This window comes from Panicum hallii, chromosome 9 (genome assembly GCF_002211085.1).
Source record: "Panicum hallii strain FIL2 chromosome 9, PHallii_v3.1, whole genome shotgun sequence".
NCBI lineage: Eukaryota > Viridiplantae > Streptophyta > Magnoliopsida > Poales > Poaceae > Panicum > Panicum hallii.
In genome coordinates this window covers 6,496,067-6,521,303 of record NC_038050.1, presented here as the reverse complement: position 1 = coordinate 6,521,303, position 25,237 = coordinate 6,496,067, and the positions used below count along the sequence as shown (strand labels likewise).

At 49.0% G+C, this 25,237-nt stretch overlaps 5 protein-coding genes across 5 annotated transcripts; 2 read left to right on the top strand and 3 right to left on the bottom strand.

Annotated features, from left to right (window-relative positions):
• Positions 1-498: 498 nt before the first annotated feature.
• On the bottom strand, positions 499-2,093 carry LOC112877465 (zinc finger MYM-type protein 1-like). Its single transcript, XM_025941774.1, has 2 exons — positions 1,098-2,093; positions 499-761 (listed from the first exon to the last, which is right to left on the bottom strand). The coding sequence occupies exons 1-2, from the start codon at positions 2,091-2,093 to the stop codon at positions 609-611; spliced, it is 1,149 nt and encodes a 382-aa protein (XP_025797559.1). The 3' UTR covers positions 499-608.
• Positions 2,094-7,116: 5,023 nt separating this feature from the next.
• Positions 7,117-8,300, top strand: LOC112877999 (zinc-finger homeodomain protein 11-like). Its single transcript, XM_025942374.1, has one exon. The coding sequence runs from the start codon at positions 7,314-7,316 to the stop codon at positions 8,007-8,009; it is 696 nt and encodes a 231-aa protein (XP_025798159.1). The 5' UTR covers positions 7,117-7,313; the 3' UTR covers positions 8,010-8,300.
• A 3,170-nt stretch (positions 8,301-11,470) lies between these two features.
• Positions 11,471-15,314, bottom strand: LOC112873483 (cytochrome c oxidase assembly protein COX11, mitochondrial). Its single transcript, XM_025936439.1, has 6 exons — positions 14,916-15,314; positions 13,693-13,745; positions 13,097-13,169; positions 12,905-13,009; positions 11,880-11,960; positions 11,471-11,775 (listed from the first exon to the last, which is right to left on the bottom strand). Exons 1-6 carry the CDS (start codon positions 15,213-15,215, stop codon positions 11,674-11,676), a joined length of 714 nt encoding a protein of 237 aa, XP_025792224.1. The 5' UTR covers positions 15,216-15,314; the 3' UTR covers positions 11,471-11,673.
• Positions 15,315-16,258: 944 nt separating this feature from the next.
• Positions 16,259-17,377, top strand: LOC112876073 (cortical cell-delineating protein-like). The gene is made up of 2 exons (XM_025940111.1): positions 16,259-16,800; positions 17,008-17,377. The coding sequence occupies exon 1, from the start codon at positions 16,375-16,377 to the stop codon at positions 16,726-16,728; it is 354 nt and encodes a 117-aa protein (XP_025795896.1). The 5' UTR covers positions 16,259-16,374; the 3' UTR covers positions 16,729-16,800; positions 17,008-17,377.
• Positions 17,378-18,137: 760 nt separating this feature from the next.
• LOC112876235 (65-kDa microtubule-associated protein 6-like) lies at positions 18,138-21,964 on the bottom strand. The gene is made up of 10 exons (XM_025940300.1): positions 21,722-21,964; positions 21,394-21,600; positions 20,657-20,917; positions 19,974-20,192; positions 19,729-19,884; positions 19,471-19,630; positions 19,221-19,372; positions 19,038-19,125; positions 18,761-18,909; positions 18,138-18,645 (listed from the first exon to the last, which is right to left on the bottom strand). The coding sequence occupies exons 1-10, from the start codon at positions 21,842-21,844 to the stop codon at positions 18,292-18,294; spliced, it is 1,869 nt and encodes a 622-aa protein (XP_025796085.1). The 5' UTR covers positions 21,845-21,964; the 3' UTR covers positions 18,138-18,291.
• Between the last annotated feature and the right edge of the window lie 3,273 nt (positions 21,965-25,237).

The window sequence follows — 25,237 nt, the reverse complement described above, 5'->3', positions numbered from 1 at the left end:
GAATTTATTTGTTTGAAAATTTGGTGCCAGGAATTGCTAACCAGTAGCCAAGTGCCATGACCAGCAGACCAGCTGCTTGCCGCGTAGTGGCATGAACGTTCTGCGGCCACGTTTTGCCTCCTACCGAGAGGCCGCAAGATCTCGCGAGGGAACCAGCATTCACTGCACCTCTCTAACGGCACACTGGAATCTCGCGCTTGCCCTATGCGATAATGCTATCTAGTACAACTTGACGAGCATGTCATGTTCTCTTGGCTAATCGTGTGCATCATGTAGCTTTTCGCTTGCATGAAGCTTACCTTGCTGGGGGGCGTTGTTTGTTTTGACCGTCAAATCCATTTGTATAAATCTATTTGTATTTTTTTGCCAGGTGAAAACTTGATCTGCTCCTGCGAGGATGGACAGACGATGGTGGCATCCTCGAAGTCAGTGGCGGAGCCAGACACAAACAACAGCAGGGGCCAATGACAATGAGCACAGAGAAAGTTCGCAAAGAAATAGAGCTACAAGAACCACAATCACTATATTAATTAAGCTTACTATTGTTCAGCAATACATAAAGAGTGTTCAAAAGATCGAACTTACTTTAAGTTGGCAGTACATAAACTTCAAAAGTGTACTTTTCGTTTCTTCACATCAATAAAATCATGAATTATGTCTTCATAATTGTAGTCCCCAAGAATTTCAGCTTCTATATTCACTAGCATGCTATTAGCGAGAAAGTCATCTTCCATTCTGTTGCGTAGCCTTGTTTTAATGATCTTCAAGATAGAAAAAGCACGCTCAGCAGTAGCAGTTGAAACCGGAAGAGTGACAAGCAACCGAAGTAACCGATCAACCAAGTTGAAGACTCTATGACGTCCTGTGTTAACAAGACATTTGCAAAGCTCGGCTAAAGTTGCAATTCTTTTGAGGTCATCACTTCTAGAAGCCTCCACAACAAAATGGTTTAATTGGTACTCCAATCCAATTATTTCTTGTTGGTTAAAATCAGCTGGATAGTACTTCTCAACCATCTTACAAATCTCACTAGATTGGAAAGATGCAAAACTATTTTTTGGAACCAATGTGACACAAATGGATAAAAGACCAATCACCTTCTCATTAAACTTCAGATTTAGTTCAGCCAACTGAGTATCAAGTGTTGCCCGAAATACCTCCACTCTAAAGAAATGATCTGTGGTAAAATGATTAGGTTGACGACGAGCACGGCCACCACGTAAAATGTATGTTTCATCCATGTTCGGGATATCAATATCATGGTCCACACAGAACTCCATAACCTTGCAAATAAAAGTTTCCCAACCATCATCTGATCTCATTTTCTCAAGAAGAATTTTTGTTGTTTGCACAAGACGGATAGCATTTACTATGTCCTGTGATTTCTTTTGGAGAGCTTGACCAAGTTGTTCGGTGATCTCCAATATTTCTCTCATGAGACATAGAATAAATACAAACTCAAAAGATATCATGTAGTTGAAAGAAGTATCCCCATCAGCACGATTTGTACTAGCTGTTGAGTCAGCAGCTAAATTTTGCAAAACTGTACTTACTGGATTAAAAATGTCCATAAGGCTCGAAATTGAACCTAAGTGTGAACCCCACCTAGTGTCTCCTGGACGTTTTAGTGAGCGGATTTGATTTGCCCCTTGACCTGTCTCAAGCTCATCAACAGCCAACAACCGTGCAAGTTCAACCACTTGGGCATCATGAAGCTCATCATGCCGCTTTGCTGACGAGTCAACTGTATTCACAATAAAGAGTAACTTCTGAAAAAACTGAGTAACAGGAACAACATCCTTTGCTGCAGCAACCAAAGCAAGTTGTAAACGATGTGCATAGCAATGGACATAATAAGCATAAGGGCATTCTTTAAGAACAAGTGCTTGCAGTCCATTCAACTCCCCCCTCATATTACTAGCACCATCATAACCTTGACCTCGAAGGTTCTGCACATCAAAACCATAGGTAGACAATACATAGCATATCTCCGCTTTCAGCGTTAGAGCTTTTGTGTTCCTCACATGTACCAAGTCAAAGAATCTTTCTTGTAAAACACCATCAATATCAACAAATCTCAGAACAATTGCCATTTGTTCTCGCTTTGAAATGTCACATGTCTCATCTACAAGAATAGAGAACTTTTGATCACCAATTTCTTCACGAATATGCTTCCTGATTTTCAATGCAAAAATACTTAAAATTTCCTTTTGAATATCAGGTGACGTGTACTTGGCACATTGAGGAGCATTTTCCAAGACAACGGCAGCAATTTCAGGATTAAATTCTGCAAGAAGTTTAATCAATTCAATAAAATTTCCTCTATTTTTTGATTCAAGTTTCTCATCATGAGCTCTAAGAGAACAAGCTTGAAAGGTCAACCACTTAACAACAGCAATTGATGTTCTCAAACGTAGACGATTTTTTTCCCTCTCTTGATTACTTGCTACCTCCATAATATTATCTATATGATTCAGATTATTCAACAAAGCTTGGCATTCCTTAGCTGAGTTGTTGTGTTCCGAGCAAGGATCAGATCCTATATGAACCAAGAATGCACAATTTTTTCTATCATGAACTTTTTTCCAATTGTTGAATCCCTGTATTGTGAAGGCATCAAAACCACCCCTTTTCTTTATATTTTTGCTGCAGAGAAAACAAAGAAGACAATATGCCTTGCCACTACTCTCTGAATATTCTAACCAAGATGGAAACTCACTGAACCAATGGTATTGGAAACGGCGTTGATGTCCCTGAGGACCAAAAGCTTTATAATTCTTCAATTTTGGTTGCATCGGACCTAACTTCAAATATGCTCGCTGAACTTCATTCTGTTGATTGCTTGGATACTCCCATATTTGTGGACGCAATGCAGGGTCCCTCTCTAAGAACTCAATTCCGCGAAATAAAACAGGAATAGGCTGCTGTTCCTCTTGCCTATGATGATGTTCGGCCTCAATCAGGGGAAGGGGAGATTGATCAGCATCACGAGGTGGCTCTTCCACTTGGACTTGCACTTGCTCATTCTCAATGTTTGATTCATCCCTTTTCCTTTTGAAAAATGAATTAATTCCTTTCTATTGTATACGCATTGTTATCTACAGAAAAACATACTAATTTGAAACAGGGGAACTGAACAAGGCACCCTAAAAATCTAAATGGAGTAGAGAAAAATTTAGATTAAACTGCTATCTGTACCTTCGTAGCTCTGGCCTCTGGATTAGATCAGCAATTCAGAATACAGCTGCCAAATGCGATGAAGAAGGAGCCGACTCAGCCGAGGATGGAGTGAAGCTGCCAAATCCGGTCTGCGCCTGGCCGCTTCGGCCTCTCTGGCGGCGTCTCCGCGTATGCCCTCGCCGCTCGTGCTGCTTGCGTTTTGGGAACCGACCAGAGCGAAGCTTGCAATGGAAGGCAAAACGTCTCTGCCTCTCTGGACTCCCGCCGCGTGGGTGCTATTGTTTCCTGGCTTGCTTGTTATCTGCTTCATGGGCTGATCTCGTGATACTTGGCCTGCTGGCCTGCTGCTGCTTATTTACTTCATGGGCCGATCTGGACACGATCTGGTGCAGTCCCCTGCTGCTACGTGTGTGTGTTTGTGGGCTAAATCTGCTCATACTTATTATATCTATAGAAATTTGCAAAGGGCAAGGGGGGGCCGCGGCCCAGGCTGGCCGATGACTGGCTCCGCCAGTGCTCGAAGTCACGACCTTTTTTGAAGACATCGTCCTTCATGACCTCCACATCGTTCCTCCTGCTGGTCTCATTAGTTAGGCAACCTTTGCGGTTATCCATAGTTTCTTCTATCTCTGCAGGTTTTAGTCGTTTTAGGTTGTTTTGGTGTAGGGTGATGATGTGGTTTTTTTCTATATGTTGCTTTTTATAATTTTTTAACTTTGCATTTCGAGAATTTTCTTGTAGTTGTGTTGTTGTAATTCTCTTCTTTTTAATAAAATATACGCTCAGACACGCTCTCAATATACAGATGTTGCAGTGGCTTTCTTAACATATTAGATAACCTCTGCATATGCTTGTACATACCGTATGCAAAGGAAGCAAACAAATAGCTATCTCTCACAAAAGTCCTTAGTAAAAAAGATCATTGCCCAGCAACCGAAGCTGCTAAAACTAAGAGGCAGCTACGCTAGTTACAAGCGAACGGGCTTGAAGCCTAGTGGTTGTAAAAGACTCAGTAGCATCTTAAGTTCTGTATTTGACTCTCTATAAGAGCAAATTTTTTAAATTTAACGGCGTTGTAGTTTTAGTGGTAGGCGATGTTTCCGTCGACAGCGAGATATCTGTGGTGACTTCGTCAATCTTAAGAATATACCGGATCAGTCTTCGAAGATGCTCATAGGGATAGAGTTTGCGTACGTGTGTTCATAGGGATGAATATGCATACGTTGTAAGCGTCTACGTTGTACTAAATAATTTAAAAAAACTAGCTAATTAGAATACTTTTAAAAAAAATCATAAAAAGCCATTGGAGTACTCCATCCAGATATCCCCTTAAAGTCTAGCTAGATTCTAGTAGACCGCAGCGTAGCAACCACGAATTTAACCTAGACGCTCACACTGCCGACACACGCCCATTGATCATCAGGAAGGTGGCACTGTCCAATCCTGAACTAACCACATGAATTCCGAGCTCCACACGCACACGGCCGCAACATTTGAGCCGAAAAGTCCCCGATCCGGACGGAACGGCAAGGCAGCTCGCCCCCTGGCCGATCGAGCATCTCTTTCCAGATCGCAAGGGTCCGCCCGCTCCCGCCACCGCGGGTGAGCGATGTGATCCGACAAGACAGTTCGTGGTAATGCACCACCACGATGACGCGCCAACCCCCGCCTAAACACGCCCGGGTGCAGCGCACCTCCCCTTGGACGGTCTGTGCATTGTGCGTGGGCTCTCTCGCGCCGTGGCCTGTCCGGGTTAGCTCGGCGGCAGGGAGTCGTCGCGGGCGCCCCCACACGGGAGTTCGGGCCGTTCCCACCGCGGCCGCTCGGGAGCGAGCGGGACGGGGCTCGCGTCCGTGCGCACGGCGCGCCCGGGTCCGGCATGTCGAGAGGAAGAAGATCTGCCCCCTCCCCGTGGATCGCGTGGCCGCCGCCCGCCGCAAGCAACTCGAGCGGCCGTGAACGTGCGGGGCGCGTCCCGGCCTTGCCCCCCGGGACGGACATGGCGGCGTGAGCGCCATGTGCCGCCGACCCGCGCACGGTCCACGCCAGGGGTTGGACTCTCGCCGAGAGCGAGACGAGGGCGGGGGGCATGCGGATATGGGGAAGGGAGAGGACGGTGTCAGGGGCCGTCAGGGCTCCGGCGTGGCGTACTGGCGCGGGGATAGGGTTGGGCTGGGCTGGGCTGGTCAGCAGCTGGTGTGATCTGCTGCCTGCCGGTCAGCTGGTGGTAGGTTTGTCGGCGTGCGGCTTGGACTCGCTCGCTGGCAGGCACCTGCCGCCTAGCGCCCCTAGCCCAGCGTGCTGCGCTCTAGCCTCAGGGCGCAGGCAGAGCGAGGCCTGCGGCAACGTCTAGTTTGAAGCGTCAACGCTGGTTCGCAGGCAGAGCATGTGTTCAAAAATTCTACTACCACCTGTTGATCGCTCGAGCACCTTGCACCTGCTAATTTTTCACTACGGATTTGCGAAGTGAAGTCGATCTGTTTCAACATGGCGTGCCGTTTTCTATTGCCGGAATTTGGTGGCGTAATGTGGTTAGCGGAGGAAACTGTGATGAGGATCTCTCTCCAAATGGGCGCGAGTGGCACGCAAGCAGTGGAGGATGCGCCACGTCTGCAGACGAAATGGCCTGGATAAGTACCACATGTTTCTGCGTACTCCAACTAAAATAAGAGAAGCAGCAGGTCGCTCCAAGATAAAACCACAGAAAATCTCCTTAAAAAATCACAAATTATTGGGGACTGGCTGCATTGTGGTGTACTCCTCCTTTTTCTTTGCTCTCGTGGCTCAAGTTCCGATGCTGATTAGTTATTTAACTACGCGCACGATTTGATTAGTCCTCCTCCTAATCTGTACGCTCGATCCAAGAGCTTAAATAAATAGGGTTACGCAGGGGGGCACCGACCCACCCGTTTTGTCCATGAGCGAGCCACCAGATTATTCCTCATTAGGCAAGGTTCCATGTATCGGATGGAGCCGCACGCTACTAAACAGGCTAGCGGTACCACTCCATTATGCTAATAATATGGTCACTCTGGCAGCCAGTTAAGAGAATGTACAAGACACAAAACTATACGGAGTGCCTTCAAATAGGAAGAAAGGCTGAAGGGGTCCCCCACCCCCAACTCCAATTAACACCATGGAATGTTCCAATAGTAAAATTCAAAAATTAAATAGGACCGCGGGGAAAAGGTTAACATTGCATCACGCACATAGACACATTGGAGTAGTAGCACTATATTATCGTTCATTATTCAAGCATAGTGCTGCAAAGTAGGAGTGCAAATTGGTGATCCTCTTTAATTCAAATATTTATACTAATTTTCTAAAATTGGATCTTATTTTGGAGAAATAGCATAAATATTTGAACTAAAAGGGGTTGGAGGTGCATGTAAGGGTCACTAATTTGCATCCCTACTATAAAGATAGACAACAACATGCATGGAATGTTAACATTATACTTGGCTCAGCTTTGCTAGTTTGACAAATTGTTTGGTCCAAACTTGACACGATAAGAGGTTGTTGTGCAATGCACTGTAAGCTTAGACATTGCTAGTGCTAGAGCCAAACACGCAGCTAGATCTTTGAAAAGATACGGCTGAGAGACATCGCACCTACTACCAGTCTCTCCAAAGAAAAGCCATCCAGGAAAGTCAACTACTAGTACTTGGCTCGTGCCGCCTGTTTGCTCGCCGGCCTGTGCTCTGGTCCTGGATCGCAGTCCGGATTGCAAAGATCGCAAGAGCAGCCAGCCATCGGAATCTGGACGTGCCCCTAACTGCCAACCCACAACAACATCTCCTCACCGCATTACTGCCGAAGTGCTTAGCTTGCTGCTAACCTTCGATCTGCATCCCAGCAAGGAGCTCGAAGATGTTTACAGCTCATACATCCCCGGCGGCACTGGCCTAGATCCCTCTCTTCTCGAGCTCCCACGTAGCATGCGCACAACAGCTGCTGCTCAACGAGCCACATGCTAGTAGACTAGTCTTAGTAGTTAGTACCTAGCTAGAGAGAGAGAGAGGGGGGGGGGAGAGAGAGAGAGAGAGAGAGAAGCGAGAGGGAAGAAGCAACCGAGAAGGAGAGAAGGTAGCAAGAAGGAAGAAGGCGAGCGGAGAGGCTGAGGAGAGCGCGCAATGGAGCAGCAGCATCAGGAGCGGCCGCGGGAGGTGTACCGGGAGTGCATGCGCAACCACGCGGCGAAGCTGGGGACCTACGCCTCCGACGGCTGCTGCGAGTACACCCCCGACGACGGCCAGCCCGCCGCGATGCTCTGCGCCGCCTGCGGCTGCCACCGCAACTTCCACCGGAAGGCCTTCCTCGACGCGGCCGCGGGGGCGCCCGGCGGCGGCGGCGGCTTGCACGGCGCAATGCTGACCTCCTCCCCCGGCGCGCCGGCTGGCTACGGCATGCACATGGCGATGGCCGCCGCCGGCATGGGCGGGGACGGCGGCGCGCACGGCTCCGCGGGCAGGCGGCGGACGCGGACCAAGTTCACCGAGGAGCAGAAGGAGCGCATGGCGCGGTTCGCGGAGCGGCTCGGCTGGCGGATGCCCAAGCGGGAGCCCGGCCGCGCGCCGGGGGACGACGAGGTGGGGCGCTTCTGCCGGGAGATCGGGGTCACCAGGCAGGTCTTCAAGGTCTGGATGCACAACCACAAGGCCGGCGGCGGCAGCGGGGGCGCGGGCGCCGGCGTCGCCGCTCAGACGTCGTCGTCCACGACGCGTGGCGGCGGCGGCGTTGGAGCAGCAGGAGGAGGGAGCATGTCTCCGGTGATGGGCGGCGACGGCGAGGACGACGAGGAGGTGAGGGGGAGCGAGATGTGCATGTAGCATCGTCGTTACTTGCGGCGGCAATGCCATGGCCTGCTGGCTGCGATCCCATGATTAACACCTCCTTTTGCTGCTAATTCCTTTCGGTGATTTTGCTTCCATGAGTTCATGATTGTTGATGATGAGAGGCTGATTGTTTAAACGGCTGTACCTGTACTGATGCTGTGCTATTGTGATCATTCATTCATTTGTATGTTCACGATCTCTTGCTTTCCTGTCTTATCACTACTACCTACCTCGCCATGAAATTTTAAGATCGGTGATACTGTGATACACATATGCATGGGCATAGCAGGCAATAAAGCATAGGGTAAGATCGTGAACTTGCCTTATTAACCTTAATGTGTACTAGTTTCTACAAACATTCCATCTTTCGAAAAGTTTAGCAACGTTTTATCGGGAACAACAGCTTCAGGATGCGATGTCAGATCGAAGCTGCATGGGTACATGCATATAGCAATATTCCAGAAACTTGAGGAAACGGAGCGCTACCAAGAAAATCCATGAAATACTAATCAGAGTTTGGAAGTGTTATTTCGCGAAATGCGAAACACTATTAAAAGCCGTTTGCATCCTCTTATTTTTTAAAGAAATTAAAATCTACTTAATAAACTAGACTATTTGGTCTAGAATTTGACATCCCACCACTTTCTGACACTTACTTTCCAAAATTTAGATATAAATCTATTCTAAATTCATAGGATGGAAGATATAAATTGATTCTATACACCGCCAAAACTATATTTTTATTCCGTAACTTATACACGCTATTTGGCTCGCTCCTCTACAGCAGAAATATAGCATGCAAATATCTTCCTCGTATAACTAATAATAATGTATAAATATATTTCAATAATATTAGCTTAATAGATTTATGTCTAAATTATAATTATTAAAATAAAATTTAATTTTAAGGTTCTGAACCGGAACGACCACCCAGGTAGTTAATCTCAATCTTAGGGTGCTATTTTTCGAAAATAAAAATCGTGTATTTATTTTCTATATCATGTATGCTTCGATTTTGCCGTCTAGATATACAAAATAACTGATCAAGGAACTAAATAAAAAAAACATATGAATGAAGAACTTCCCAAAACAAACTTAGTGCTATGATGCTATCTGCTTATATGTAGTATGCGCATGTTAGCCTGTGTGTCTTTTTCGTGAGAGATTACATGAACTAGTTCGCGCACTGTAACATGAACTGCTACGTTTGTAGTGCGTGGACGACTTATTAGTAACCCATGCAATCAAAGGGTCAAATTAAAGCGCAGAAGCATGGACCTCTAGAGACGATTCGTACAATACAGACTCGTGTAGTTGACATTGAAATCGAGCAATTTTTTCTGAAGGAAATGGAATCTCATAACTCATAAACGTTATTGAAAGGCTGCATGAAATTTTGAGTCCATGCACAAGTTTCACCCAGATAGACTCAAAACATGAACATACAAGTAACACTGCGGTGCTTGTGCTTGCGGTAACACACACCATAGACAGGGACCTAAAGCGAGCCTCCGGTACGTTGTGAGTTGTGACGGCAGCCTTTGACTTGTCCCGACGTTTGAGAATGAAATTAGGGACCAAATTAAGACCAAATAAGGAGTTTGAGAACCCTGACGTTTGATATTTAAGTTATGGATTTGAATGTATAAAAAGAAGGAAGTTAAGGGATGAGAATGTCTGGTAACAATAGGGAGAAATTTCCCATACATAATGCCATGGATTCTCAGGACCGACACGCCTGCAAGTCCTTCACCCTGCAGCTCCGATCCACGGGCCCTCCACGGGCGGGACAGGCAGTAGGCACGCTCGTACTCCAAGAGTCAACGCCGTCCAGGCTAAAGATCACTGCGTCGCCACACGAGGCCGCCGTAGCAGCAGCGATGCAGCGCTGCGAAAGCCGGCTCGTGCCACGGTCACCGCCCTTGCTGCCACTGCCATTGCCAGGGCACGCACGCTACGCTACGGCCCGCCCGCTACCGGCCACCGCCGCACCAGCAGGGTAGCCTAGCTACGCACGTCCGGCGCGCGCGGATCCGGCGGCAGCGCCGTGCCGCGCTCCGGTTTCGGTGGGTGGGGTTTTGGTTCGGGCCGAGCCTCTCCTCTGATTCCATCTCGTCGCGTCGCGTCGAGTTCCCTCTTCCCATGCCGGCTGCCGCGGGGCAGAGGCAGCAGCGCGATCGGTACGGCGGATTCGCTCCTCACCCCGCGCTTGGCGCGACGTGCGCTCACGCCCAAACAGTTCGCTGCCGGCCCTGCCGCGGCGGGGGAGTAAACAAACCGGGCGCGCGGCTGCGGCATGGCCGCGTACCGGCCAGACTGCCTCGATCCCGCGTGCGCCCGGCCGTGGAGCGCAGGCAGGTTGCCGTGCCGCTGGCCCGGCGCCCATCGCCTGCTGCCCTCCTCCGGCGCGGTCTCCCTGTCGCTGCCGGGCGGCGGAGCAACAGGGAGGACCGCGGATCCCGGACGAGTGCTCCGTAAGATTTGGGAGATCTTGGGATCCTCGTTTCACTCATAAAATGGAGGGAGGAGGGCCGGCCGGCGGCGTGGCTGGCGACTCGCTTTGATGGAGGAAAAACGGACAACTGAGTAGTAGGACGTCTATGCGTGGCAAGCTCCCACGATGTGCTAGCATTCAAATGCGTCATAAGATACGAATCACTCATGATTCATTGGGCAGTGGACATGAATTGCAAGACACGGCCCTGGCTGTCTCCAGCAGCGTTCTGTAAAGCGTTCTGTACTCTATATATAGAGGAAGATTCCGTTCTCTATTAGTTCAGCAGCGTTCACTGAATGGTTCTCTAAAATAGAGAACGCTACAGGTTTCCTCTATATATAGAGATTCTCTCTCCTCTTCTCTATTTTTTCTTTACGTTTCAAACACTGAATTAAATAAAAATAAAATATGTCCATAGCGTTTGAGGTATGATAAATACGTACGTATAAAAATTTGGAACAAAATACGTTTCTAATATAGGGTTTAATGTATAGAGAACGAGATTTAGAGAACGTTGTTGGAGAGAAATGAGATATAGAGGAGAGAATCTTGTAGAGAATTCTGTAAATGAAGGATGTAGAGAATGGGATTTGGAGGATATCGCGACAGGCTAGCCTGCTACCGATGCCTGAGGATCCTGGGTATTCCTCAGTCCTCACCCTACCATACGACAAGAAGATCAAGGTGCGACTCGCCTGATGAGCTGACATAACGAAGGCTGAAAGACTATTACCCGTGGCCAGCTTTCGTTTTTGCAGCCGCACGGCAGGTCCCGTCTTGTTGTGCAAACCGCTTCATTTGCCCGGTTTCTAAAAGGTTAACTTTATTTGTCGAAGTCTACAGTACAAAGGGGAATCGCTACTTCCTTCCACTTTGTTCATAACGTGATGCCATCACTTCGGGTATTCAAAAAAGAAATGCCATCACTTCAATGCCGCCGGATCCTTGATACATAGGAGAAGGAACCACATTTTGGTTGCGTCGGGTACACTGTAACTGTTAACAGATTATTTGCAAAATTTTCCACAGACAAATGCGAGCTAACTACACAGACAAACAAGCTCTTCTCGTGATGTTACATGAGATGCGCTGTTTCGAAGCATACAGATTTGATGAAGTGTTTCTCTAATAGAACAAACACTGTTGCTCTGTTTTCTTTCTCTAGCTATCGTTCACCTTAAAGAACGTGTAGGAAAGAACTATATTGTTCACCCCCTCCATTTTGGGGTCTGTCTCAAACTCAGGATCGATGTAGAAGAATACCTGAAAAGTTTCACAAGTGTTGTAAAAGTTTTGCGCAGCGCACATAAATAATTGTAGATAACTGTATGTACGGAATATTTCATGACAGTGCAAACTGAACTTACTGGCATGTCTATCTGCTCCCCAGGAAGAAGTGTTTGCTCCTCAAAGCAAAAGCATTGTATCTTATTAAAGTAAATGGCAGCCTGCACGATAAGAGGAAGAAAATACTACTGAAAACTCAAAAGAACAGGAGACAGAACTTCTCTTAGCTAATATCATGCAACACCCTAGCTCAAGTTAAACTTTCTGACCCACACCAATTTGCAAAGCCACGAGAAAAGAGTCAAAGGTAATTCTGTCAAACATTGGTTTGAAGCTATTTCACAGAAAGGAACCATACTAGTGTGCCTGATAACTTCTCAAGTCCCAACAGCATTCCTGTGATTCTCTCACAAATCTTGCTGCTCAGGACATGCTGATATGCTTTAGGGTGAAAAGTTGTACTTCATTACAAAACAAGTTTTTTTGATTCAATAAATAAAACATGTGCTTTTTTATTTTACTGAAATGTTGCAGGTGTATAAAACAATACATGTACAACTTCCATTAAAAAATTTCAGGCAAATGGAATAGGTGACAATTACAATTTAGAAATCTGGTTAAGTGTTCGAACTTTCATGGGATGATAAAGCCAATATAATCTTCAAATTCAAGGAATGGAGGAAACAAAAACCAATACCCAGAAACAGTATTAAAAGTATACTACAGACATTTTAAACATTTTTCTACAACTTGAACTGAAATATTTAATCCTTTATCACCCTCGACTATTAGCATAAACTGTGATTCGTTCCATATGAGAATGCTCATATGAAAAAGTGCACTAATAGGGGAAGTATTACACCTAGCATTTCTTGGCAGCAGACTGAAAGATATGCCAGAAGGGAATACCTAAGTATTGAACAACCCAGTATATTAGAAATGGTTGCGGTAAAAAAAAAATCTATTGCACAAAGATGGCATCGCATTTCTAAAGAAAATGTCAAAATAGGATCAATGATAATATAATTAGCTTCGAAAAAGAAACAGCAGATACATGCGAATTGTGTTGATAGCAACCAATGAAATGCAAATTACAATTTCAAACCTTCATCGGAGCAACATTGTATGTGGATACACCAGTAATTGGAGCTGAACTGCGATTTTCAGCAGTATAAAACGCCAGAGCACTTTCACCAGGTTTAACCCTGACCTACAGCAAATGGAATAGGTCCAGAAAGAGTATACAACAGAAAGTGCTAGAAAAATGTATATTAATCCCAACCAATTAGGCAATTACCTCTCTCTGTGTAGGAATGAACTTCCATGGCATTCCATCAGCAACATCAGCATTAAATTGGACAATGATCTCCCTGGAAAATGAAATATTTTTAAAAATGAAGGTGTAAGCTCTAGAGTTTAACTAGAAATATACTCAGTACGCAATCATTTCACTGTAGGGGATGCAATGGTTGTCAAGACTGTACCAAGTTAATCTTTAACATGGCATTTCCATACAAACCATAAACATTGATGAACAGACACCAAGGAAAGAATATGTCAAAGACAAGTAAAGAGGGTTTGGCGCTCCTATGAAACTAAGGCTTGGCTTGATTTTTGAATGAATAAGTACAAAAGGCTCAATATCATGAGTTATAATTGGCAGAGCAGAATTAAGTGAAGCCGGTGAACACATTAAAGTGTCCTGGTATATTTCAAACTTTTTCATAAAACATATTTCTGGCAAAAATCCATTAATAGAGTCTTCAGGTTTAACATCAAAGACACAATAAGGAAGTGGCAGGATAAAGTATTCAGAGGAAAGTGTTCCATTAGTGTAGGAACATGAAACAAACAATGCAAAAACTTGGTATTTCCATGTTGAGCAAGGCTCACCGGGACGTTGTAGTTCCATCTCGAGCATGTCGTGAGATTTTCTCCTCCACACTCTGCAGAGCCAAAAAAAAAGTTCAAGCCCATTTCATAAATAAATTGGAAAATTCAAAAGGAATTTATCATCATATAAACTTTCAACATGATCTATTTGAAATATGACTTCTGGCTTCTCTCGGTTCCAATCATTTGGATAAAATTTGGCAATAACGGTTTCAGCTGATGATATCATCATCAATGTCAGCCTTCACCTGGGAAACGAACTAGAAACAATAACGTCATCTAATGACAGTTAAAGAACTCATTCCTAACTTAGGTTAACATACACGCACCAACTCCAGCATGCACCGAATGAGTCACAGAGGGGAAATTCCATTTCTCTGAAATTGAAAATTTGCAACTCCCTTCACCTCCAGGGTATACACAAGTTTCCATTGGCTTAGAGGATTTGCTACAATGCTACTGTGTTTTTTTTCCTCGAATACACAGGACAGCTGCGTATCTTTGTATTAAGAAGGAAAAAGGATCCAATTACAAAAACCAACTCCCCACCTTGGATCAGAGTGAGGAGTGGAATGTTTTACCAAAACAGACTGTTACAAGAAACTGAGAAAACTAGGACCTGACCAACAACTTAACCCAACTAGGTTACCCGCCCTAGGCCCAGGGCAGCAAGGCCCTTAGCGCCCCATACTAGGACCTGGAAGACATTTGCCACACGTCCTACTGTATCCCATTTTTCAAATATGGCAAAAGCTGTGGTTGCGCTGCAAGCATAAGGCTTCAATAAAACCAATAGCAGAAGTAGGAGTAGCTTTGGCCGGCTTCAATGAAATCAATTTTTGGAAGAAGCAAATCATTACTTTTGCACGGCAACAATGCAGCTACCGATTCTAAATTTCCATTTCTCTGGGGGCAAACACAAGATTTCAAACTAGACAACTCCTAACAACTCAAAGAAATTCCTATTTCCCTCGTAATAAGTCCATTGGAACAATGAACTCCATATAGCTTCGAAATGACACACATTCACACAAGCAACATATAGCAAAGCATAACAAGCTATGGAACTAAACCCTACCATTGATCGAGCCATGCAATTAAAAATTAAAATGGACCAAATCAAACACATGGTTTTAATTTACGCACAATGGGCAATGCACATCTCCAACCCTAACAAGGGGATCGAAACACAAATCGAAAATGAGGAGAGTCAAGTGTCAGACCTCGCGTCGTTGGACGGTGCCGCCGTAGCCGGTAGCCTGGCAGAAGCGACGGTATAGCGGGACCGCCGCGTAGGAAGCGCCGACCATAGCGACCGCCACGCCGAGCAGGTACCCCAGCGTCCGCCTCGAGCTCTTCTCCCGACCCGCCGCGGCCGCGGAGGACGACGCCGACGAGGCGAGCCCGCGGCAGAGGAACGCTGCGTCGGCGGCGGGCGGCCACGCGCGGCTCGGGGCGTGCTGGCGGGGGATCAGAGCAGGGGAGAGGCGCTGGTGGAGCCTGGCGAGCTGGCGCATCGCCATCGCGGCGGGGAGGCGGCGGGCGGACGGGCGGTGGTGTCGCCGCCGCGTTGTACTATTTCCCCTCTCTGTTTTTTCGGTGCGCGACGTAAACCGGACCGCGGGTTTCGCCAACCACGGCCTCTTTTTCGATGGGCCGAGACTGGCCGTAGAATTTGCGGCCTAGTTGCGTTGTTGGGTCGCGAACTGGTGATCCAGCGGGCCGTAGCAGGCCCGCGGATGAGCAAGTCCTAGCTAAGCATAAAAGAAAAGAAAAAACTAAGCAAGACTGCGGGCCTGCTACGGCTATTTAGCCGACCTCCCCCGGCGATCAGTGGGCACCTGCACGTTGGTCACATCAGAAAACCCCACTGTGGCGGCAGTGCGATCCACCACTCAACCGGCCATCACTCACTCCCACGGGAATCTACTACCCGTCCATGGACTCATGGTCGATCGCACATTCACACGCACCACAAAGCCACAAACCGATCGAGCCGGCGGCCAGAGTCGCAATCGATCCACCTTCTGAAGCCACCCCCAGCGCCAGAAATGGTGGCGACGACGCGGCTGGTCTGGTGCGGCGCGTGTGCGGTGGGGATGTCGGCTAGTTGGCTCCGAACGAACACCACTGCAGATGCGTTGCGTGGCCGCGTACACGCACGCACACCTGCAACCGAAAAGAAAAAAGGCTGCCGCGCGGACGATGGATGTTCTTGGCACGCATGCAGTGCTCGTCGAGTTGCAAAGCTTGTTTTTTTTTTGTTGAGGAAAAGAGTTGCAGAGCTACAATCTGCAAACAGATTAAACAGCTACCCGGACGTGATTGTTGCCTCTATGGAGTGCGGACGGCGGCCACCTCTCTCTCACCTTTATCTGCAGAAAGAGGAAGTGATCATCGTGCGACGACTTGATCACCGGATAACATTGTTTCGCCGCCGCCACTACCCGTTCCATGTACACACACGCATGATGCACGCACGCGCCCACAAGGGGAGAAACGGAAAATATCTGGTCGTGCCATGCCTGCATCGCAACTCTGTCTATAAATACTTCACACTTGCAGGCTAGCTACCATACTCCAGGAAGCCAGCCACGAGCCATCCACTACCACTAGGACCAGCACTCCAAACAAGAGCAGAGCTAGCAGGCAGCTACTGCCCGTCCGTGCAGTGCCGATCGAATGGCTCTGAGATCCGCGGCGCTCCTCCTCGCGGCGGCGCTGCTGATCTCGTCGGCGGGCGTCGTCCGCGGGCAGCAGCAGCGGGGCAACCCGTGCCCGACGAACGCGCTGGCGGACCTCAAGGTGTGCGCCGACGTGCTGGTCCTGCTCAAGCTCAAGATCAACGTGCCGCGGAGCCAGCAGTGCTGCCCGCTGCTGGGGAACCTCGTCAACCTCGACCTGGCCGCCTGCCTCTGCGCCGCCATCAGGCTCAACGTGCTCGGCATCCCCGTCAACCTGCCGCTCGACGTGCCACTCGTGCTCAACTACTGCGGCCGGAACGCCTCGGCCGTGCCGGGCTCCAACTGCTCCTGAGCGTGTGTTAGTAGCCGCCGGCGGCTGGTCCTGTGGATCGAATGATGGATGGATGCTCAATAATGGCTTCAGGTTAATCGCGATGAATAACAGTGTTCCCAACTCGTGTGTTTACATGTAGCAATCATCTATTCTTCAGTGACGGTTCTGTATGCCACTGACAAGTCACTCCGTGGCTATGTGTTCCGTTGGACCAGCTAGCACAAGCAGAATAAACATATAGTTTATTTACTCTTACCATCCTGTGACCCTGTCCTGATTGGAGAGTCGTGTTGACAGGTACCAGGTTAAACGTGTGTCCTGCTAAGGTGATGGCCAAAATCCGGGAATTTGGCAGTGAAAACTCTGTGTGCCAAGGAAGATAAGGCGCCTATGCAAATGTGCTTATACCGTTTCGTTCTCCTTTCTGCGCACTTACGAGTTTTCGGCACCTCGTCGCACATGTCTATGGCAAGCCAGGTTTTTCTATAGCAATGGCTAGTTGAAAGTGTCTCCTAGTTCCTTGTTGCGACGACGGGGCAACACTAGCCCGAAATGAATTGTTGTTGTGTTTTCTTTTCATGAATTTTGTCTCGTGGGACTACAATCTTGTATTTTTTTTCTTCTAATCCTTCTTGTATAAGATACGCACAAGCACCGTATGATCAAAGGGCCCGCGCCACACTCTTATATAATGAACTATAAAAAATAGAAAATAGTTGACCTCTTCATGCTTGTGTATGTTTTCTTTTGGCTCCGTTGCTGCGTCTAGTATTGGTTAGGTTAACAGCATTTTCCATTACTTTTCGAGCACCCCACTTCTCAATTGAGCTACCTTTTGCACATCCCAACTAATAATACTGCCTTCACGTTTTATGACCTATGTCTTCCTTAAAAAAAACAACGGAATATACCGTTCATTTGGTGCACCCAAAAGTAGAAGATGGTAACTTTCATCGGCCTTGATCCATGGTAGGAGTAGAGTAATGGAGCATGCTATATTTTACAATTTTCCCCTCAATGGAACCGTGCCCACGGGAAATACCAAAAAGCACGATGTGGCCGACAGCACTACCCGCCGGCGCCGCCCTACGCCCACCGCCGACCGTGCACGCCGCCGCCGCACCAGCAGAGGCACGGCTCCACGAGGTGATGCCCGCCTCGCCGGCTCGCCCCATTCCGTTGCGCTGCTTCCGGCAGCTGATCGAGGCAAAGGCGCCGTTGCCGGTTGCCCCTTCCAAAGTTTGGACACGTCCGACCGAGTTGAGCATACGTGCCCGAGCGCCACCGTACCAGAGCGGCGATCGAGCTCGCTTCCGCCGACGGGAAGGGGCACGCCGCAGCGCACGCGCACGCCTCTGGTCTGGTGTCGCGATAGAGCTAGCAAATGTTCTCATCCATCAACCGTCACCAGCACAACAATTCGAATATGAATAGCAAACGATTTTTCCAGCACGGCTATTGACAGGTTGATAGCCCTTCCAAAAAGAATCATCTCTGTATGCAGCACTGCTACAGGTAGTACTAGTATGTACACGACCGTGTTGCTACTATAGCAGCACTCGTTTTCGACCTGCGATCAGTTCAAGACAGCGCCAGCGACGAGGACATGCCGCCGCCGCCCTTGGGCACGGCTGCGTAGCTGAACGGCGGCCCGGAGAGCCGCCTCGCACCCTTGAGGAACTCGCCGCAGTGCCCAGCTCCCGCCCCTGCCGCCGAGGACCGGGGCCTCAGGAGCTCGGCTGCGCCACCGCCGCTGCTGCCGCTGCCGCTGGAGGACGCGCCGCTGCGCACGGACGGCGCGGGCCTGGCCGCGTCCACCCGCTTCCGGTTGACGGCGCAGGGCTCGGCGCAGCCCCGGCCGAAGCTGCTGCCGGGCCGCTTCAGGTGCGGCATCGCCTCCTTCTCGCTCAGCAGGGTGCGAAGCTTCTTCTGCTCCTGCGCCATGGAAGTCAAGTCACTTCAGGTCAATTCTTGTGGCTCAGCAGAGCAGTTCATTAGCGTGTTCTTGGAGGTGCCAAAGCCAAACAATTGCAGTGATGTTTTCTCTTACCCTGAGCCGCCGCCTCTCCTCCTCCTGCCTCAGCCTGGCTTGCTTGTGCTCCTCCAGGACGGCCACCAGGCGAGCCCCGTCGTACAGGAACGGCTTCTTCCTCTCGCTCTCCCACGCGAGTGTTCGGCTCATCAGGTTGTCAACGATGGCTGCAGGTTTACCCCCAGCGAGTTAGTGTAAGTGAACATCTTTCAAACAGAGAGTCAGAAAGTCGAGCTCAAAACTTCAGAATTCAGAGATGCAGTTGGAATAGCCAACTCATCATCTGTCAATGCACCTGGGATCTTGGTGATGATAAGCCTTGCTTTCTCGGCGCGTTTCAAGTTGAGCCGCGCGATTCTGCCAGTACTGAACCTGTTCTCATCCTGAAAGCAGCATTCCCTTTTGTCTTTATCTTTTTATTTATCGCATAAGAAATTCAGTTGCCAATCAGTATTTCTAAATGCACATTAGGACATACCATGTTGTACTCCTCGAGCCATTGCTCCTCCTCGCAAGCCAACAGCCACTTGTTTATCCTGTCCATGATGTCTTTCCTGGACTGGAGCTCTTCCCTGGCCTTCGCGATCTGATCGTCGATGCTGGCCATGAGCTCTGAAGGATTCACGAGGCCTGAATAAGATTCCACCCAACATTAGAATTGCCCTCACATACATCTCTTTCACTTGGAACGCAATTCAGTAGCCAACACGAGAGCTCTGAACTTTTACCGGAATCGATCAGCGCAATGGACTTCTCCGGCACGGTGCTCGCATCGGGCTCCACGTGCATGCTGCGGCAGATGTTCTCCAGCTCCAGCCGCCTCTTGAGCACCAGCTCCTTCATCCGGCCGGCCTTGAGCCTCGTCAGCCTCTCCACCTCCTCCTCCGTCTGCGCCGCGCCGACGCAACATCTCAACAGATCAGTCACCGACATTGCAGCTGCATCTAGTTGATGAGCGACGGGAGCAGAGTTGTTCAGCGCCGCACCTTGTTTATGGTTGCTACTGACAGGACACCGGAGGACAGGGCCTCGTCCTTGTCAGGGTTCAGAACGGCCGTCACCTTCCTGAAGCCCCGCCGCTCCTCCTCCGGCGAGTCCATCAGCTCCCACAGCTCCACCAGCGGCACCACGGCCTCTCGCAGCTGCAAATGCAATGCGGAACACGCCGGTCGATAAGCAAGTTCAACAAGAAGCGGATCGGATGCAGGGGAAGGCTGGTAGCAGCACGCACCATGGCTGCCCGCTTGGCCTTCTCGGACGCGAGCATCGCCACGACCTGGGCGAGGCTGCCCAGCGTGCTGTCGCTGATGCTGGTGGGCTTGCCGGGGTCGGCCGTCTCGTGCAGCCCCGGGTGGACCTCGTTCACGATGGCGATGAAGTCCTCGCCGAGCACGTCGCACAGGGAGTGCACCTCCGTGACTTGCTCCAGGACCCTGTGGAGCCGATCCGACTGCAAAGATTCCACAATTTGTGTCAGTTCCTCAGTGTCATGTTGTAGGTTAATGATGGTGACTGCTGGTCAATTTGAGCTAGTCTCATTAACTCTGGTCAATTTGAACTGAAAGATTTTAGCCTCGATCTCACAGTCAAATTCCTACGAGTGTGACAGGTGACGACAGGCTTCTGAAACCAGTACGATACTACCAAGGCCAGGAAAGCCAAGGGCGAATTGACTGATGAACCATTACCAACTGAACGACATGAACAGAGTGAGACTGAACTGACGGACCTCCTACTAGTTGACAGGCCCACCTCACCTAAGGTTCAGACCTGAGTGTTTCTGTTAATCAATGATTTGTGTTAAGCAGCCCCTGTTACTTTTAGTTTCCTATCTGAATGTGCCGTTGCACAAGTTTGCACATTCAGAAGTTTCAGAATCAGAACCAGAACCAGGAATGCGTTAGGTTGCCGTACCTTCTCTTTCTGCAGATTTGTCAGGCGTGCCTTGTACTCGTTCAGCCTCCTGATCGTCAGGTCATGTTCCTCCACCTCGCTGGCCCTGGGGGAGCCCTCGTAGCCGTAGCTTCTCCCTGCGATTTCAGCGCTGATCTTCTCGATTTCCCACTTGATGTCAGCGAACTGTCTGCTCCGTTCTGCTCTTATCGTCCTCAGTTCTTCCAGCAGGGACGTCGCCGACGACACCCGCTCGGTCAACGACATGGTCCATTTGTTCACCTAGAGGAAGGAGGTCACGACGGTGTACCAGTCGTAAGATAAAATCAATTGTCGTCTTACTACAATGCCTGGAATGAAGCTATCTCAATCTTGATTTTATTGACAAGAATATTCAGACTGAATGTGTGAAAATAATTAAGTTGGCCTTGAGAACTACTCCTACACATGTACTAAGTTTTATTGTGTTCTGCTTTTTTTTACCGTAACTATACTACTGTAGAAATTTATGAGGAAACTATACTTTTGTACTGTATCAATTTCCAATAGCTACACTTAATTACTTGTGATTACACGGGTAATGCTATACTACCACTGCATTTCGCAAAAAAAAATATACTACTGCAGTTATCCATTTTGATTCTTGACAGTGTTACATTGAACGGATAAAATATTTCAGCAGGAGCAGTACTAACTGTCTAAAACACTGCAGGGAATTAAGAAAAAGAAATTACGAAATGGAAGAGAGCAATCAATACCTTGAGCTGCGGGCTGTTTTCGGCGCCGAGCGCGGCGGTGAGCGCGGCGATCTCGGCCTCCCCCGCGGCGAGCGACTGGTGCAGCAGCGCCCGCTCGCCTGTGGCCTCGTCGACCTTGCGGCGGTACACGCGCATGCACTCGGCCTCCAGGTCCCGCACCATCCGCTCCCGCTCCTCCCGGCTCTTCCCGATCTCCCCCCACAGTTGCTGCAAATGAAACCGCAGGCGACGGCAGCAATCACGCGCTCAGCCCAGACATGCCATGCGCGCGCTCGCAAACGACGGAGAGAGAGAGAGAGACATAGAACGCACGGCCACAGCCACACACCTTGAGCTCCGCGAGCAGCGCGCCGCAGCCGCCAGGCTCCGCGCCGCCCCCGTCGCCGCCGGTCACCGACCGAAGCAGCGGCATGCCGTAGAGCAGCTCCGCGGCGGTGACGGCCTCTCCCATGGACCTGCCTGCCGGCGAGCGAGCTTCTCGCTTCTCCGATCGAGCTCGCGCGAGCCTGAGGGCGGGGGGGTTTAAGAGGGGTTGCTGCTGATGCGGAGCAGCACAGGGGAGGGAGGAGGAGGCGCGTGTACGTCGTGTCAGGTTGGTTGGAGTCGGGTGAAGGCATATATAGCTAGCGAAGGATCGGGCCGGCCGCGGGTCGTTGCATGATTAGCTGGGCTCGCCGACGTCGCTGTCGGCCGCGCCGGGGAGCTACCTGCAGCACCGGCAGACCAGACCAGCATTGCATCGGTGATGGGTGTGGTGTGGCCAGCCACGCCGCCGGCTGGTTGATTCCGTGTAGGCCCCTGAGCGCGCCGCGAAAGGCGAACGGAGAAAAAGAAACGAAGCCCCGCTAAGAAAGCCAGGGTTTTGGTGCGGTGCCTGGATGGATGGATGCTTCATGCTTGGTCCGCCGCCACCTGCTCTCTCTCTCTCTCTCTCTCTCTCTCTCTCTCTCCGTGTGTTTTGCATGCCTAATCCTGCGGTTAGCGCAGGACTATCACGCCGTGTTTGTTAATCGATCACCAAACTGAAGATCGTTGGTTACTGCCTTACTGGCTTCGATGGCCAATGCATTCGCTTCTGGGCCAAATTAAATTAAGAGATGCGGACCAAGTCAATAGTAGTAGCATGAATCGTCATGGCAAAACAAAGAGAGACAAGCAGATAGTGTATGGGGTGCCGTTCGTCCATTCCTTTCATATACACACACGTACGCGCAAGTTGATCAGAATACGTTCTCACGGGTCACGAGCAGTCTTGTCCAACCCGGTTTTATTTCTTCCTTTTCCATACGTCCGGCCTGCCGGAAATACGTACGTTGGGCCGTGCTTTTCATGCATGGAGAAAACGCTGCCAATAATTAAGCAATGCAAGCTACCCATCAGAAAAGTTCAGGTCATCAGAGGCCATTTCATTTCGTTTCAAAAAAAATAAAATAAAATTCGTTTCAAAAAGAGGCCATTTCATTTCACACTCTGAACACAGCTATTAGACAATTGTGCCCCTGTACATGGAGCTAAGTACTTTAGCATCTCTGGCTCCACTGATTGCTTGATGATTATTAGCTAGCTAGGGTCCCTCTGATTCCCACGAAGAGCTAGCTGTGGGTCTTAACCTGCGAGCTTTAGGTTAAGCGAGCGAATGGTTGGAGCAGAGCATCTCGTGATCTGAGGTCAACCACTACTACAAATCGACCACGCACCAGATGCCCTCATTGGGAGTTGGGCAGGGGACGCTGTGTGTTCCCAAGCCTTTGTTCCAGAACAGTGCCAGTGAATCATGAAGGCATGATTTGGTCTTGGTGGTGAGTCCCAAAACCCCCATTGATCCTCCTTGCTAGCACCAAACATGTATATTAGTTTCTTAATCTTCTCTGTCTCGAACAGTTTAAGATAGGGAGAGTTCCGTGTGGGCTCTGCGTGTGATGCAAACATTCTAACAGTCCATATCATGGAACACCGAGGTGCACTTAAAATAAGCACTAAAGAGGGGAGTTCTACGGGCAGGTCGCATCAAATAAAGTAGAAAAGGCATGCATGCATGACAAGAAAATGACCTCTTAACAGATTCTTGAATAGAAAATAGTGGCAGTCGGTGGGCAGAAGGAACAGGAAACAGGAGGAGGTACAGTCACAGGAAGGGGGGAAACGGAATGTCGTTTCAGTCATTTTCTTTCAGAAATGAAGGTATTTCTTCGCAGGTGCCTGAGAGGAAGCCTGAATTTTTTTTTTTATAATGTTTGAGAACTTCTGCACTTTTCTTGTGAGGAACTTTGGTGCATGCTCTCCTGAGGAAAATGCTTCGATTGATTATGGCTTTCTCGGTCTGCCTTAACGGATCATATTTGGGTGTCTGCACACAGGCAACCGAGAATGATTGGCCAGTGATCGAACCGTCAGTTCCTTCCCAGTAGATGCTGTACTGACAAATGGCAACTGCTGGATTCATTCCTCAGCCAGGAGGGCCTTCATGTGCCGCGGAGTGTTATCCGTATGTGTCGCCTCACGTTCATCTCGCGTCAGAGCACGTGGATGCTGGCACTGCATCACCTGATGCTACTGCTAGATCTGGATGCAGGTCATGCCCAAACCGGTCGAACCGCCAGAACAGGAAGTGAACAGCATGCCCGTTGGCCGTTGGTTACATGTGCTGCCTGCCAACACACGTAAAGACTCAAAGCAGAGAAGGAAAGGAGTCGTAAAGAGAGTTGACAATTGACAACGAACAGCCAGGGTTGTTAACGGCTTGCCGCCAGCCAGCACGGCAGGAAAGACGAGCGACGGATAGATTTCCGAATCCAACGCGCGGTGCGCACACCAGAACGTTCCAGCGCCGGACTGCCAGACTGCATTGTCTAGCTGAACGCTGTTGGCTCGGTGGAGTCTGGAGTGCGAGCAAGGCGACCGGATCCCGTGAAACTGAGCAAGAAGCCAATCGCCGCTGTGACAGTGTCCATAGCATTCGCATTGCATCGCGAAATGAGAGTCGCAGGAGTTCGTTGCAGTCAGATTGTTTCCTGCAAAACTCCCGTAAAATTTGTGGCACCCTAACCAACAAAAAAGGCAGTTAGTTCGTTCAGAAGACTGTAGACTACACATGATATGTACACTTTTCTCTCTCAAAAAAAAAATAATCCTAAACACCCTCTATTGTCAGGTGCATTGGAGTCTCCAACCGCGACTGAGGTCGGGACAACCCAGCCAATCATGGAGGCACTAATTGAGACACGGTAGATGCAGGCATTATCCATATTGGATGCGCACAGGCCGAACCAGCACGCAATCCCTGACTGTACCTTGGGCCGGCCCGGCCTAGAACAATAATTCATGGCACCAACCGTCTTTTTTCCCAACCTCTCTGTTTTTTTTGAGGGCTCTTTCTTCCCAACCTCTCTTTGTCCCCTGTTTCGCACACTTTTCTTTGGCCATTATCCGCTTTACAGTGATTTCAATTCTAAAAAGAACGGGCCAGCAGCCCCGGATTATCGTAATGCGCTCTGATCCCTTGGTTGCATTGTATCGTATGATTGTGTGCTTTGTCTAAAAAAATACAGGCTTTACAGTTACCACCTACCAAGGTTAGTTAGCTGCAGCTTTGTTGAGCACACAATAATTGACAGTATAAGCTGGAGATTTGGTACAACTCTAAACTATCCTGTCGGAATTGGATTATGTGGCCTTGATTAAACCAAGCTATATCGTTTCAAAAAAAAAAAGAACAAGAAGAAGAAGCAGCTATGTTCCATAACGACTTGCCGTAATGCAAAAACGATGGAACCCAAGATAGGCACACCAACTTGTTCAACCATCTAACATACTGCATGAATAATGGAAGAGTCTACAATGATGC

Coding starts and splice junctions, on each gene's coding strand:
- LOC112876073 (XM_025940111.1), top strand. CDS start 16,375: ATGGCTCTGAGATCCGCGGCGCTCCTCCTCGCGGCGGCGCTGCTGATC.
- LOC112877465 (XM_025941774.1), bottom strand. CDS start 2,093: ATGGCAATTGTTCTGAGATTTGTTGATATTGATGGTGTTTTACAAGAA. Junction 762..1,097: donor ATCTGAAGTTTAATGAGAAG/GTGATTGGTCTT, acceptor TCTATCTTGAAG/ATCATTAAAACAAGGCTACG.
- LOC112876235 (XM_025940300.1), bottom strand. CDS start 21,844: ATGGGAGAGGCCGTCACCGCCGCGGAGCTGCTCTACGGCATGCCGCTG. Junction 21,601..21,721: donor CGCTGCTCGCGGAGCTCAAG/GTGTGTGGCTGT, acceptor TTTCATTTGCAG/CAACTGTGGGGGGAGATCGG. Junction 19,631..19,728: donor CAGTAGCAACCATAAACAAG/GTGCGGCGCTGA, acceptor GGCGCGGCGCAG/ACGGAGGAGGAGGTGGAGAG.
- LOC112877999 (XM_025942374.1), top strand. CDS start 7,314: ATGGAGCAGCAGCATCAGGAGCGGCCGCGGGAGGTGTACCGGGAGTGC.
- LOC112873483 (XM_025936439.1), bottom strand. CDS start 15,215: ATGGCGATGCGCCAGCTCGCCAGGCTCCACCAGCGCCTCTCCCCTGCT. Junction 13,170..13,692: donor GATGGAACTACAACGTCCCG/GTGAGCCTTGCT, acceptor TTCATTTTCCAG/GGAGATCATTGTCCAATTTA. Junction 13,010..13,096: donor TCATTCCTACACAGAGAGAG/GTAATTGCCTAA, acceptor CATTTGCTGTAG/GTCAGGGTTAAACCTGGTGA.